The sequence below is a fragment of the Mobula hypostoma genome, chromosome 8 (genome assembly GCF_963921235.1).
Source record: "Mobula hypostoma chromosome 8, sMobHyp1.1, whole genome shotgun sequence".
NCBI lineage: Eukaryota > Metazoa > Chordata > Chondrichthyes > Myliobatiformes > Myliobatidae > Mobula > Mobula hypostoma.
Window position 1 is genome coordinate 74,157,968 of NC_086104.1, and position 16,354 is coordinate 74,174,321.

The 16,354-nt window shown below is 40.6% G+C and overlaps 1 protein-coding gene across 2 annotated transcripts in view; it reads right to left on the bottom strand.

The window, feature by feature from the left end:
* Window positions 1-16,354, bottom strand: part of macrod2 (mono-ADP ribosylhydrolase 2) — a 1,240,168-nt gene that overhangs the window by 36,740 nt on the left and 1,187,074 nt on the right. For both annotated transcript variants that reach the window (XM_063056135.1, XM_063056134.1), the window contains one exon: window positions 3,822-3,899. In XM_063056135.1, the coding sequence (XP_062912205.1) occupies window positions 3,822-3,899 (78 nt within the window). The remainder of the gene's footprint in view (window positions 1-3,821; window positions 3,900-16,354) is intronic.

Here is a 16,354-nt window from a genome sequence, read left to right on the forward strand (position 1 = left end):
ATGGACATCCTGGTGGAGGGGCGCAGGACAAACTGCCTGTTTGACACAGGCAGCACGGAGAGTTTTATCCACCCGGACATGGTGCAGCATTGCGGACTCGCGATACGGCTGGTAAGTCAGAGGGTCGCCATGGCTTCCGGGTTGCACACAACAGACATCCGGGGAGGTTGTGTAGCGACACTAGTGGTGCAGGGCACAGAATATCGAGACTTTATGTTACTGGTCATGCCTTAACTGTGTGCCCCTGTGCTATTGGGGCTCGACTTCCAGAGCCACCTGAAAAGCGTGACAACGGAGTTTGATGGGCCCCTCCCACCAATTACTGTTGTAAATCCCCAGTTTTGTAGGGATACGTCACATACCCCGCTACTGACCACACACATAGACCGACCCGCACATCCCACCCAACACCATGCCAACTGCCACACTACCGACACCACTTGCGGCCTCCCCACCCTCAAGATCCCTCCCCCACCGCTGTTCGCCAACCTGACCCCCGACTGTAAACCTGTGGCAACTAAAAGCAGGAGGTACAGCGCGGGGGACAGAGCTTTCATTAAGTCGGAGGTGCAGCGGCTGCTCAGGGAGGGGGTCATTGAGGCAAGCACAAGGCCTTGGAGGGCGCAGGTGGTCATTGTTTGGAATGGGGAGAAAAATAGGATGATTGTGGACTGTAGCCAGACCATCAATAGGTTCACGCAGCTCGACGCGTACCCTCTACCCTGCATCGCGGACATGGTCAATCAGATAGCACAGTACAAGGTGTACTCGACCATAGACCTAAAATCCGCATACCATCAGCTCCCCATCCGCCGGGAGGACCACCCTTACACTGCCTTCGAGGCGGACGGCAGGCTTTATCAATTCCTGCGCATCCCCTTCGGTGTCACGAATGGTGTATCTGTCTTCCAGAGGACAATGGAACTGATGATGGACCAGTGCCAACTGAAGGCCACATTCCCATATCTGGATAACATCACCATCTGCGGTCACGACCGGCAGGATCACGACAACAATCTCCAAAAATTTCACCAAGCGGCCAAAGCTTTCAATCTCACCTATAACAAGGACAAGTGCATATTCGGGACCACCCGACTTGCGATCCTTGGGTGTGTCGTGGAGAACGGAGTCATTGGCCCTGACCCCGACCGTATGCGTCCCCTGTTGGAACTCCCTCTTCCCAACACCCTCACAGCCCTCAAAAGGTGCCTGGGTTTCTTTTCATATTACGCCCAATGGGACTCTAACTACGCAGACAAGGCCCGCCCCCTGGTCAAGTCCACCACATTCCCCATTCCCCCTCTCAGCTGAGGCCCATGTGGCCTTCAGCTGCATAAAAGGGGACATTGCCAAAGCAGCAATGCATGTGGTGGATGAGGCCATTCCCTTCCAAGTACGGAGTGACGCCTCCGACTTCGCACTGGCTGCTACCCTCAACCATGTGGGAAGACCGGTGTTGTTCTTCTCCCGTACCCTTCAAGGCCCTGAAATTCGGCACTCTGTGGTGGAGAAAGAGGCCCAGGCCATAGTGGAAGCTATTTGGCACTATCTCACCAGCAAAAAGTTCACCCTGCTAACTGACCAGCACTCAGTTGCATTCATGTTTAGTAACCAACAGCAGGGCAAAATCAAAAATGATAAAATTCTGAGGTGGAGAATCGAACTCTCCAATTGAGGCACCTTCAATTACTCCAAAAGACTGGAAGTAGGGTAACTACTGAAAGGCTTTTACTCGCAGTAAAATGTGACCTCCATTCTGAGTGTCTGCCCCTGGAGTGAGGAGGAGGAGCAATGGCGAAATCGCCTTTATTCAGGGATCTGTGGGAGGAGCCACAGGAGCAGTCAGCAGAGGGGTGTGTCCAAACACACACACACATATATATATAGTTTACTACACTATGCAAATGAATTGGTGATCATTTCAGGTTCCAAGTATATCAAGGTAAACCTGTTACTTGTGGATGCATATTGTTCTTCTGCAATAATGCAACTTGATGTATAATGTGACCATAAGACATGGTAAGATCTGTGTGGAACAACGGTTAGATCACTAGAATGTTGTCCAAAAGATTCTGTCACATTATTTAGAGATATGCCAGTTATTGGGAACTATCAGAACAACCAAGTTTAAGGTTGATTTCCGGCTTGCAACAACCTCCCCTTTCATCCCCCATGTGTACAATAGTCTATCGACTACTCTGTCTGAGTGTTCAATATCAATTCCTTCCTCTTCCCTTTCAGACTATGCTACCCTATCGCTTTCAAAGAGCATGATAATCCTTCCCAATACCCACTGTTCTTTACTGTGCTGCTAACCCAGGCCTGACTACATTTTAACTCATTCTCCAGTTCCTCTACAGACTCCATTCACAGGTCCCAACTGGATTGGAATCATAACCTCAGCTCCGATCAGTCTTCCAACAGATCCATTAGCTTGTATCTCTTGCCCTTCTTCAGAACTGTTCTGTTCCCAGAATTACCTGAGAATTCCCTTTACACATTCCACAATGCTGCAGAACACCATGAAAAGTCTGTAAAGGCCTTTCTGTATTATTCAATATCTTGGATCACAGTGAATTTTGAAGTGGTGGGGACTAATAAAATTTTTATTGGTGTGCTTTGGGGGGGCTTCCCCTGACGACAATGAATTTTTCCATTAACTTTTCACTTGAGTTCACTCTGTACCAACAGTATTAAGGAATCTGAATCTGCTCAAAGTGTACATTGCACTATTTGTGAAAATTGTGCCTGGAGATTACTTTCTATCCTGAAACACAGCATGCTTACAACTGATTAATTGAGGAAAATGATTATCATAGGATAAGGAAACAAAGAAGAAATCTTAATATAAAAAGCATTGCAGGGCTGAGGGACTATGTAGACCATTGAACACAGTGCTGATGGCCAAGAGAGATGCAGTACAAGCTTAGACATAGTCAGACAATGTCTGGAATGAGTGATTATCGAGGTCTGAAGATAGGAAGCTAGCCAGGAGTATGTGGTATTAGTCATGAGAATGCCCTAAAGTGGACCATAATCACCCAAGCACTTCTAAAGTGATGGTACTGTTTAATATTGAAAATGTGGTAGCCAATTTCCTACAAGCTCGCTCATGCCTACAGCAATATATTAATAACCAGATGATGCCAATTAAGGGATAAATATTGGACAGGCCATCAGGGATAACTCCTGCATTTTTGTATTATAGTGCAATAGATTAAATTCACATTAGGAAGGTGAGGGTAAATTATTCTCTTGGAAAATGTGCAGTACTCCATCAGAACTGGAATTTATAGTTGGGGCTCTGGCCTGGATTTTTTTGCTCAAGTCTCTGGAGTAGCTGTTGAGCCCATGACCCTCTGGAAGAATGTTACTTATTTAGCCTTTGCTAACATGATTCCCATGCAGCAATTCTATCAATTATAAAAAGCATGGTCACTGTAGCTTAGTGGTTAGTGTAATGTTATTACAGTACCAGCAATCCAGGTTCAATTCTGCCACCATCTGTCATAACTTTATACGTTTTCCCTGTGACTGCATGGGTTTCCTCTAGGTGCACTAGTTTCCTCCCACATTCCAAAGACATATGGATTAGTAGGCTAATTGATGACATGGATATAATTATACTGTGTGGGCTTGTTAGGCCAGAAGAGCCTAGTACTGTGCTGTATTGCTAAATAAATAAATAATTTACATTTGACTTATCTATATTGAAGAATGGCTTTCTATATGAAAGTGCATTGTTCTAAATATGTTGTCTGTTTCAAAAAAAACTCTCTCAAGGAATCACTTTATCAATGCAACACATGTAAAGTTCTTACTGGGTGAGTCATGTTTTTCATCTTCTGTCTTTTTTGGAGAATTATTTGCTATTCCGTCACCACTCTCTTCCATTGAGGCTGTGAAAATGAACAAGGAAATATATTCACATTGTAAGTCTAAAAATAGCGCTGACATCAAAAATTGAAGGCTGAAATTGTTTAACATTAATTAGTAAACAGGATGTCCTGATTTTACACTCAGTAGTAAAACATGTGCATGATGTATGTGATTCTCCGAGCAAGATATTCCTAGCAAGAGAAACTGGTTTCATTCCTCAAAGGCAGACTGTGTGGAAGGCAGGGGTTTGTAGTAAATCCCAACACAAGTAGCATGCCCACCATCTTAATGGTGGCTGAGTGGCTGCCAAAGCTGTCAAAGTACTGTTAATGTTTTATAATCTTTCTAATGTTCAAAAACAATAAATCTTACAAATGATTCAAATATATAATTATTAAAATAAAAAAACTATATGTCTCAAAATGTTTACAAATGTTTACTGTAAATAAACAATTTAAAAAATCTAAACATACTAATATCAATCTCAATCACTTGCAGCTGCTCACCCCTATTGAAATTAATGGTGAGGCTATTGCAGAGACATCTCCAGCCTGGTCAGGTTGTTTGAGCAGATTCTTTGGAGGAAATGATATGGAATCTCAGCAACTTTATGCTTCCAATATTTCCCCAAAAAGCCAAACTAGTCAAACTGTGTTTGCAGTTTCTATGTGACAGAAAGCACAACTTTTCAGTATAAATTATAGAAATAGGTAGAGCAACAGTACAAGAGACAGAAAGAGAGGAGTGAAAATTGTCCAAGGTACACATGTAAAATTAAAATCTCATACATCAGCTTGATAGGAAGGAAAGGAAGAAATATTACTTACTGAACATTCAAAAGAAGGATGATCAAATTATTGCAATGGAAAATACATTTTATCTTAAGTGAGAAAATTGCTCTGTTGCATCTTCTAATATCATAAGTGAGCCAAAAGAATTAAACCAGTCCTAGTTCTATTGTTCAAAAGTTGCTTTGATCTAGTTAGGTACTTGGTATGTCATTCAATGCAAAGAGGTTACAATCAAAGATTGGATATGGATAATATATTTCACATCATTTATTAAGATGAACCCAGAAATACACCAAAACTACAGTTAACTCTAATTAAGTACAGCAGAATAGCCAATCTTCTTCAGAATTTTGCAACATAGCCCTGTGCTCTAATTTTTTTACTCCTTCTAATTATTTGGTACAATTGCAGACAAAGATAGGTTTAAATTTCTTTTTCTCATCTGCTCCTCTTTTGTCCAAAATGCATAATATTGAGCTATGGGTATCAAAATAGAAAGGGACTTTTCAACTGGTATTAAGCTCATCAAGCTCACATAACAAAATGGCACAGGAAGAGGCCATAGTGTTAATGACAGCAAACTTGTTTGTTCCATTCCCCTCTTCTTTTCTCAAAGCCCTGTAAATTATTAAATTATTTTCCTTAAGTACATATCCAAATTCTCTCTTGAAAGCCATGACTGATTCAGTTCTAACCATTTTTGTTAGCAATGAGCCCTAGGTCATAATTTGCTTCTGTGCAAAAATAGTTTTCTAACATTTCTCTTGTGCCTATTGGCCCAAGCTTTAGTAATGGGAAAGTTCTCTCTCTAATAACCTTATTTAACCCAGTCTGATTTTTGAACAATGATATCCAATTTCCTCTCAATCTTATATTGTGAGAACAGCCCCAGATTCTCCAGCCCACTGTTAGAACTCAAATGCCTTATTACTGCAACTATTCAAGTACATCTCTTCTGAATTCATGCAAAGGCTCAAATCCTCTTTGCTGTGTGATTACCAGAATTAATTGCATTACTCCATTTGCATAACCCAGTGATTTATACAGGCTCTTTTTCAACATCATGTAAAAATTTCAGGAAGGATTGTGGAAAACACTTGCCAAATATGGCTGCCCGCAGAAATTCATCTCTATTTTATGTTTGCTCCATGAAGGCATGATACTAACCAACAAATCTTCAACATTGCACATTTTTCAAGGAAGGTTTGAGAAGAATTTAAGATCTCTTTGTCTGTCTGCCTGCTAACTGGTGACCAAGAGGGAGTTTGGAATGGAACAATGCCTTCAGGAGTCTGTGCCTTCAAATAAGGTGGCAGCCCAGTGGATTTGACTAAGTGTAGTTAGGGTCTCAGTGTTGGGAATATTGGTCTGGATGAAGACATTGGGGTTGATTTGCCCAGCAGATCATGAGTTTTGTTTGAGGCCTTGGTCTTAATGTATTTAATGACGAAGTATTTACACACACAGCTGTCCTGAATAAAACTTCTAAAGAATCATAGTTCTCTATGAATTTTCTCATTTCAGTTTGAAGTGACTACACTCTTAACATGATGCTATGAGATCTATTTCTAGATGCATCAATCAAAGGAAAATGTTTATCATGTTGTGTAGGATCTAAATTCTTTCTGATATCAATGATGACAGTGGACCATGGTTTACCAGGCAAAGGTTAAAAATACACACAAAATTTCAGAGGAAAGCAGTGGGTCTCCGAAGGTTGAAATTACTTTGATTCAGTTATTGTAATTATTATAAATGTTTTGGGTATTTTTTAGATAACTTTTTTTATTTGTAATATTTTTGATGACTTTTTTGGATTTTGGGAGTAGTCACATGGGTATACATTACTCTTCAGCCCTATCAAGTTCACACTGAAAACCAACCTTTTACAACAATCCTGCATGAATTTCAATGTTTTCCCTCCCCACAATCTTATAAGCTCTCCAAGATTCGAACATTTGCTTAGTGTAATCTTCCATGTGTTATCTTTATCAATCATCAATGCAATTCAGAGAAAGAGCAGGATTACCTGTACCTTATAACTCTAAATTATGATTGTCCTTCAAAGGAATGGTGAAATTCCCAACTTCTAGCTTCCCAACAAATTTAACGAAGTAAAAATTTGCAGAAACTCTATTCCAATAATGGATCTCCTTCAAGAATGCTTTGATGTATTCTGATTCAGTGAGAACTACTTATCAAAAGATAACCTATATCACTAGTAAACTCTCAGTCACTTTCTTCAATTTAGGCAACTGAATATTTTCAAAGCTTGCAGAGAGATTTAGGCCAGTTAGAAGAGTGGGCTGAAAGATGGCAGATGGAGTTTAATGCTGATAAATGTGAGGTGCTACATTTTGGTAGGACTAATCAAAATAGGACATACATGGTAAATGGTAGGGCATTGAAGAGTACAGTAGCACAGAGGGATCTATGAATAATGGTGCAGAGTTCCCTGAAGGTGGAATCTCATGTGGATAGTGTGGTGAGGAAAGCTTTTGGTATGCTGGCCTTTATAAATCAGAGCATTGAGTATAGGAGTTGGGATGTAATGTTAAAATTGTACAAGGCATTGGTAAGGCCAAATTTGGAGTATTGTGTACAGTTCTGGTCACCAAAAGTAGGAAAGATGCCAACAAAATTGAGAGAGTACAGAGATTTACTAGAATATTACCTGGGTTTCATCTCCTAAGTTACAGAGAAAGGTTGAACAAGTTGGGTCTTTATTCTTTGGAGCGTAGAAGGTTGAGGGGGGAATTGATAGAGGTATTTAAAATTATGAGGGGGATAGATAGAATTGACGTGGATAGGCTTTTTCCATTGAGAGTGGGGGAGATTCAAACAAGAGGACATGAGTTGAGATTTAAAGGGCAAAAGTTTAGGGGTAACATGAGGGGGAACTTCTTTACTCAGAGAGTGGTAGCTGTGTGGAACGAGCTTCCAGCAGAAGTGGTTGAGGCAGGTTTGATGTTGTCATTTAAAGTTAAATTGGATAGCTATATGGACAAGAAAGGAATGAAGGGTTATGGGCTGAGTGCAGATCGGTGGGACGAGGTGAAAGTAAGAGTTCAGCATGGACTAGAAGGGCCAAGATGGCCTGTTTCTGTGCTGTAATTGTTATATGGTTAATATGAAGCTGAAGCTATTCCCTCATGCCAGGTAACGCCAAGTTATCTGTAAAGTACATTCCTGGTTCAAAGATACTGTCAACTTGATTATACAAAAATTACCTTTTCTCAAAGAAATCTGGCACCAATCCATCAAAATTCAAAGGTTGTCCTGAAGCACTCAGATGGAATAATATAAATCATGCAAAACTTAAGAGAACTTCAGATTCCAGGTGTGCTTGCTGTCTGAGGATTATCAGTCCAGCTGATGAAATTGGATTTGTGGATGGCTAGGGATTTTATATGCAGTAATGAGTATTAATTTTTCAAGGCTGGAAGAATCTAACAATGAAAACATGGCATTTACAATGGATTACCTCTTTAGTGGAAATGGGGGTATGGTTTATTGCAATATGGTTATAACTGATTCAGGATTGGAATTTTGTTTTTTACTTTATAATAACTCCCTTTTTTTTTGTTCACAGTACAGAACAACTTTACCTCTTATGAATTCCTGGCCTTAATCATTTAACTAATTCCAAATGGGCCTTCAGTTGTCTGATCCCTCAAGTTCTGGAATTTCCCCCTTCAACACTCCTTGTCTTAAGAATAAAAATGTTTTAAACATCTTAGGTCGTCCTACAGGACAGAAGATGACCTGTTACCACTCTAGGTTTGTGAGTTCTGAGGTCTGTATGAGAACTCCAGTCTCTTCTACATCAGGCCAGGAGGATCTCAAATGGCAGGCAGGTGGGTAACTTCTGAGGTTGTGAGCCAATTCTGACATTTATGCTGGGTTTCTGTATGCTCTTAGTGAAAGGACTCAAGATTCTTAAAACCATCCCTAATTCTCCTTCTCCATTTTAAGTGGTCATAAACCGGGGCTTATGTTGTCTGGATTCCCAAAGCTTAGTGAGGATGTTATTTTGTTCTAAGGAGGCCTTGAGCACAACCCTGTACTTTTCTCTTTGTCAGAGTTTGGAAATATGAAAAATGAAGGGTGCCCTACGGAGCTGACTGAGTACGAGTTGATGTTGGTTTGCTTATCCTTTCAATTAATTTGATAGATTTTGGAATGGTATCTTTCAAAGTGTTGAGTTTCTTGATGCAAGTAGTCCTAGTCTCAGAAGCATATGGGAGGAGAAAGCAGCAGCAGAAAGTGCTAATCTGGCAAGATGGCACTGTTAAACCACACGACATTCCACAGGCTACGTACAAGACTTTTAAATATACTTCTTTTGAATTATTTCAACTGCAATCTGCAGCATGCAATTTCCCATTATTAAGCAACGCACTCTTGAATCGACTTAATGAACTACAGATTTTACGATCATCTGAAGTACATTTAGGACTTTGCTCTCAAGCAAGCAGGTACGGATGAAGGTCATCACCATAGCTGGAAGTGAGGCAGGACGATGGAGGACTCCAAGCCAGGCTGTAACACATAGGTATGAGGCCCCCTCAACCCAGCATCTTGTTAGCAACGTGCAGTTGCTGGAGAACAAAATTGAAGACCTAAAGGCAAGGATGCTGTGCTGTCAGGAAATAAGAAATTGTTGTGTTCTGTGCTTTACTGAGACATGGTTTACTCAGAGTATGCCAAATTTATCAATCAGACCTGAACACTTCTCGATACACAGGATGAACTGAGCTGCTGACTTGTGAAAGGCAAGAGATGGAGGTGTGTGTTTCATGATAAACAGTGGTGCTCCAATGTTGCAGTTTTCCCATACCTCTGCTTCCCTGACCTGGAACACCTGATAATCAAATGCTAATCATTCTATTTACCAAGAGAGTTCTCCTCCGTGATACTGACTGTAGTTTGCATTCCACCAGTGGCCAACTATAATCAAGTGCTTGAGATATTGCATGATGTCATCACCAAACAAAAGTCCACCCCGATGCATTTCAAATCATAGTCAGGGATTTCAGTCAGGATCGTTTGAAGAATCACCATCAGCATATAAACAGAGTTCCGAACACACAAGACCACTGTTATACTAAGATCAGGAATGCTGACTGTTCCATGCCCAGACTGCATTTCAGGAAATCTGACCACTTAGCTGATCTTCTCCTACCTGCATACAGGTGGAGCCTAAACAGCAGGGCTCCAGAGATTAGGACAACAACGAGATAGTCGCAGGATGCAGAGAAGCAGCTATGGGATTGCTTTGTGTCAGTGGGATGGACTGTGTACAAGGTCTCATCTGTGGATCTGAATGAATACACCACGGTTGTCATGGACTTTATAAAAACGGTCATAGATGAGTGTGTCCCCACAAATTCATTCAGAGCCTTCTCTAACCAGAAGCCTTGGATGAACCATGAGATCTGTAATCTGCTGAGGGCTAGATCAAAGTTACAGGAGCTTCAGGTACAATCTCCAGAAAGGTAACTCACAGGCAAAGTGGCAGTTCTGGACTTGAATTAATGAAGGATGCTCAACAACTGTGGCAGGGCTTGAATGCTATTACCTCTTACAGAGTTCAATCAAGTGACATGGGAGACAACAGGGCTTCACTTCCAGATCTGCTCAATGCGTTTTATGTTCACTGACCATCAAAACATGGAGGAACCATCACAAACTCCCACAGCCTTCAATGACCCTGTGATTTCAGTATCTGAGGCTGATGTGAGGGCATCCTTCAGTAGGGTGAACCCACAGAAAGCATCCGGCCTTCATGGCATACCTGGCCAAGTACTATAGACTTGTGCTGATCAACTGGCACGAGTGTTCACTGAGATCTTTAATCTTTTGCTTCGGCAGTCTGAACCCACCTGCTTCAAGCAGAGTTCAATTATACTGGTGCCCAGGAAGAAGATGACGACCTGTCTCAACGACTATCGTCAGCAGCACTCACAGCAACAGTGATGAAGTATGAATCACATCAACTCCGGCCTAAGCAGCGATTTAGATCGGCTCCAATTTGCTTATCAGCACAACAGATCCACAGCAGATGCCATCTCTTGGCTCTTCACTCAACCCTGAAACAACTTGGCAGCAAAGATGCATACATCAGGATGCACTTTATCGACTACAGCTCAGCATTTAATACCATCATCCCCTCAAAACTAATCAATAATCTCCAAGATCTTGGCCTCAATATCTCCTTCTGCAATTGGATCCTTAATTTCTTTACTTGCAGACCCCAGTCAGTTTGGATTGACAACAAAATCTTCCCCACAGTCTCCATCAGCACAGGTGCACCACAAGGCTGTGTGCTTAGCCTCTTGATCGACTTGCTTACACTAATGACTCTTAGACTAAGAACAACTCCAATGCCATATTTTACAGTAAATATGCTAAAGACAACACTGTTGCAGGCCGAATAAAAGGTGGTGATGAATCAGTATATAGAAGAGAGATTGAAAATATGGCCGAGTGGTGCCACAACAACCACCTCTTACTCAGTGTCAGCAAGATGAAGCAGCTAATAATTGACTTCAGGAGGAGGAAACCAGATCTGTGAGCCACTCTTCATCAGAGGCGGAGAGGGTCAGCAATTCTTATTTCCTCAGTGTTATTATTTCTGAGAACCTGTCCTGGGCCCACTTACATACGTGCATTCACGAAGAAAGCACGGCAGAACCTCTACTTCCTCAGAAGTTTGCAAAGATTTGGCATGACATCTAATACTTTGACAACCTTTTATAGGTGTGTGGTAGAGAGTATATTGATTGGCTGCATCACAGTCTGGTATGGAAACACCAATCCCCTTGAAGGAAAGTCCTATAAAATGTAGTGGATGTAGTAAATGTAGCTCAGTCCATCCCAGGTAAAGCTCTCCCCACTATTGAGCACAACTACATGAGCTAGCACAGGAAAGCAGCAACCATCATCAAGCACCCCCACCATCCAGGTCATGCTCTCTTCTTGCTGTAGCCATTTGGAAGGAGGTACAGGAGCCTCAGGAATCACACCACCAGGTTCAGAAATAGTAGTTACCCCTCAACCATCAGGCTCTTGAACCAAATGGAGATAACTTCACTCTACTTCACTTGCCCCGTCATTGAACTGTTGCCACAACCACAAGGACTCTTCATCCCATGTTCTCAATATTTTGTGCTTATTTATTTATTACGATTATTACTATTTTTTTTCTTTCTTTTTGTATCTGCACAATTTGTTGTCTTTTGCACACTGGCTGTCTGCCCTGTTGATGTAGTCTTTCATTCTGTTATGGTTAATGGATTTATTGAGTATGCCCAAAAGAAAAGAAATTGAGGATATATGGTGACATATATGTTTTTTGATAGTAAACTTGCTTTGAACTCTTTGAACTTTGAATTTTGCTGCCTCAAAACTCCAGGACCTGGGCTCCATCCCAGTTCTTCTGGGTCTGTGCAGGATTTACACATTTTCTCTGTGACTGTGTGCATTTTCCCACCGTGCTCCCATTTCTGTGCTAATAGAATAGTAAAAGTTTAGGTTTTTCCTCTAGCTCTTTAGTGTTGGTGAGAAGACGTGGCCAAATCTAAAACTTTAGAGCACAGTGGGGATTTTTATTTCTTCCTTTATTCCACAGGAGCTATAGAATCCATTTCGAACATTTGCATTGAGTTGTTAGAAGTGTTACTAATCCAGTAGGTGGCACTTGTGTACTTTGTGCTGTTTTCTGGAATCATTAGAATCAGGTTTATTACCACTTAAAGGAGGCGAAATTCGTTTTTCTGCAGCAGCAGTAATGCATAATATATTACTATAAATTAAAAATAAATAAATAGTTAAAAAAAAGAAATAAGAAGGTAGTAGCATTCAAGGGTTCATGGACCATAAAGAAATATGATGACAGAGGGGAAGAAGTGGTTTCTGAATCATTGGATGTGCGTTTTCAGATTCCTGTACCACTTCCTTGATGGTAATAGTGAGAAGAGGGCATATCTCAGATGGTGAGGGTGCATAGTGATGGATGCCAGCTTCTTAAGTGACCGCCTCTGAAAGATGCTCTTGATGGTGGGGAGGGTTGTGCCCATGATGGAGCTGGTTGAGTCTACAGCCCTCTGCAGTCAAATGCGATCCTTTTCTTTAAAGCCTACATATCAGGCTATGGTCAGTAACCAGTCAGAATGCTCTCCACAGTACACCTATAGAATGCATAAACTCTTCTCCAGCTTTCAGCCAGGTCCAGGTGCCAATTTTAACTGATGTTTCAATGACAGACTCTGCCATCTTCATCAGGGATGAGGCCTAGGCATGTATAGTCCGGTGGTATATATACTCAACTCCCGTCATCCATCCCTCCTGATTGGTTAGTCCTCAACCAATCAAGTTTCCACTGTCCCACCTTGTTTAAAATCATATTCCAGTTCTTACTTAGAGTGAGACCTTAGTCTTTGTTGAGATTCTTACTCTCTAGTCTTACTTCAATGGATTCCTTCATTAGGCAGTCCCAAAAGCCATTGGCGCAACACAGTAGTTTGTGCCGTCAAAGTCAATCCTGTGGTAATTGCGTATCTAATGTTTCTCTGGGTAACCCAAATGAATACTTCTCCTATGCTCCTTGATGCAGAAATAAGAATTTCAACAAAGATGAAGGTCTTGCTCTAGGTAAAAACTGGAATACGATTTTGAACAAGGTGGTACAGTGGAAACCTGTTTGGTTGAGGACTAACAAATCAGGATGAATGGATGATGGGAGTTGAGTATATATACCACCAGACTAGACATGCCTAGGCATCAACCCTGATGAAGATGGTGGAGTTTGTCATCGAAACATCAGTTAAAATCGACACCTGGATCCCACAGGAAGCCTGAGATATGCTTCATATACAGTGAGAAAGCCCTAGGTCCTTTTTCACATCTATAGAAATTTTCAAGTCTTTGGTGACATACAAAATCTCCTGAAACTCCCAGTGCAATCGCCATGATTGCATCATGTGTTGGGCCTGGGATATATCCTCTGGGATGGTGGTACCCAGGAACTTAAAGCTGCTCACCCATTTCAAAGCTGACCCTCAATAAGGACTGGTGCATGCTTTCCTGAAGTCCATAAATTCCTTGGCCTTGCTGACAATGGGGATGAGGTGGTGTAACCAGCCAATCTATCTCTGTCCTGTATGCATCCTCACTGCCATCTGAGACTTTACCGTTATGTGCTGATTGATAGATGGTGTGGTAATTTTATCTAACAATTTACATCTCCCAACCACTTAGTTTCAAACAATAGATCATGGCACACCATAACATTTTTCAACATTCTACTGACATTGCAATCACCAAACTATCAGTAGAAATTCAAGTATAGTGTGTGTTCCTTGCTTTGTTTTTAATGCCATAGTGTAACAGGTCTTGTTCAACAGATAGTGCTCTCCCATTTCTGAGTCTGACGACTGGGATAAAGGCTCAATTCAAAGAATTAAACACTAAATTTTAGTCCAGTGCACCACATACAGTAAATACTTTTTCTTTTGTGAGACTCCAAGCTGTAACATTATATGCTCCTCCGGGTGAATGTGGTCACAATTGCAATGTAGAGTAGGTGAGCCAACTCCGGTGTCCTGACTAATATTCATCCTTTAATTAATATCCACAGACCAGATTGGCTTCTGGGAGAATGGTGTGTTCAGATTGCTAGTATCAGAATACTAAATACCCTTCAAAGTTACTTCATGGCTGTGAAGTGCTTTGGGACATGCTGAAGGCACAAAAGGAGTGATAGTTACACAAGTCCTCTTCCTTTAGCATCAGTTTCACTATGTGCTGATTACAGGTTACAACCAATTAGAAAAGACAATTAACAGTTATTTGGTATCAACATGGAAGCACTGCAGCAAACTAATAGCTCAGAAAATACACTGTCCTATGGATGTAATACGTTGATAAATCACATTCTTACTTAATGGCAAAGAATCTTCCAGTGTGATTCTTTGCCACTCATAAGGGCCAATGATTGAAATTTTAATAGCCACAGAACATAATGTGCTTTTCAATAAATGTGCCTTCTCACAGTGTCTATAAATACACTAATATTCTGGTATATCATGCACTATCTATGCAGAATGTCATTTTCTTTTGCTCATTACAAGATAGTGAGCTACTTCATGGAGTGACCCTGATTTGAAGCAGAGAGTGCAAAATATGATGAAAAGCAGACTGTCAGTTGCCAGTGCAGAACAGTGCGTTCAGCAGTCCACTATAGGTCGTTGTTTTTTTTCTAAATTCACATATCAAAATATTAATATTGTTAAAAGAAAATTCTCAAATTCAGTGAAATGTAAATCCACCATACAACAGTATCTCCATACTCCTCTTATTTCTCTGAACTTTTACATTTATTGAAATATTTTTGCGATAAATACAAGTGTAAACTCTCCCAATGTTGCTCTCAGACAATTTTATAACTGACTGTTCATTTTAGTTCCGAATGATTTTCAAGAAATGACTGCAATGTTCCAATGCTGTGGATTTTCTGGTAACAGAACAGTGGCTGCACTTCACAATTACAGTATGTACTTCGGAGTATACCAAGTCTCAGAAGATGCTATAAAATGTAGATCTATTTCTATTAAAATTGGAATTTTACTTTGTGCTGATTATAGTTTACAAATCAATTCAAAAAGACAAGTGACAACTGTTTGTTATTAACATGGCAATCTAAATCATTGAGTGAAGTGGATTGAAAGAATGAAAAACTGCATTTGGACACAGCTTTTCATACCTTTTTCAGGATATTTCAAAGTGCTTTACAACTACATTTTAAGCACAGTCATCATTATGATGTTGAAAATATGGTAGCCAATTTCTGCATTGTGCACATTTTGTTAAACAAATGATAAATAGACAGGAGATTACACCCCCACCTCTCCCCTGCTGCTCGACAAAATACTTAGTGGCTAGGAATATTTTCTCCAGGGAAACCTTGGGTTAATGTCTCATCTGAAAGGCAGAAAGATATTGGAGCAACATCTAAACCTGATTATGAAATGAGACTTGAACTCAAAACTATGAACAGAAATGCAGGGCCTTGATAAGATCAAACCTGAAGTATTGTTTGTATTATTGGTCCCATCTTAGAAAGGACATGCTTGCTTGAGAAGGAGTGCAAAGGTTTACCAGATTGATTCCTGTGATAATGGGACTATATGATGAGGAGAGTGAAAATATGACCTAGACCCTCATTCATTTAAGCTTAAAGTAGTGAGAAGAGATCTTACTAAAGTGTTTAACATATTGGTAGGGATTAAAAGACAGGTTGAAAAGATGTTTCCCTTAGATTTTGGGAGTTAAGAATCAGGGGTCACAGTCTCAGCATACGGGGTGAAATATTGATAGATTGCAATGGGAAGAAATTTTTTTAATTCACAGAGTAGTGCATCCAATTTCTCACAATCTTTAGTACAGTTTCAAGAGTCAATTCACCTTGATTTAAAAAAAATTGGCCATGTCTGGTTTGACAGTGCGAAATTGCATCATTTAGGGAAGGCTCTTGAAATTTGAAATGCAAGGCTATAATTGATACAGTTTGAAAGATACAGTTCTTTATTAAAAGAAATGTTATTTTCAGTAATTTTGAAATCCTGCAACCTAAAGCTTGAGTGCTGGATATCCTTAATGAAATGAATATTTTATACCCAAGT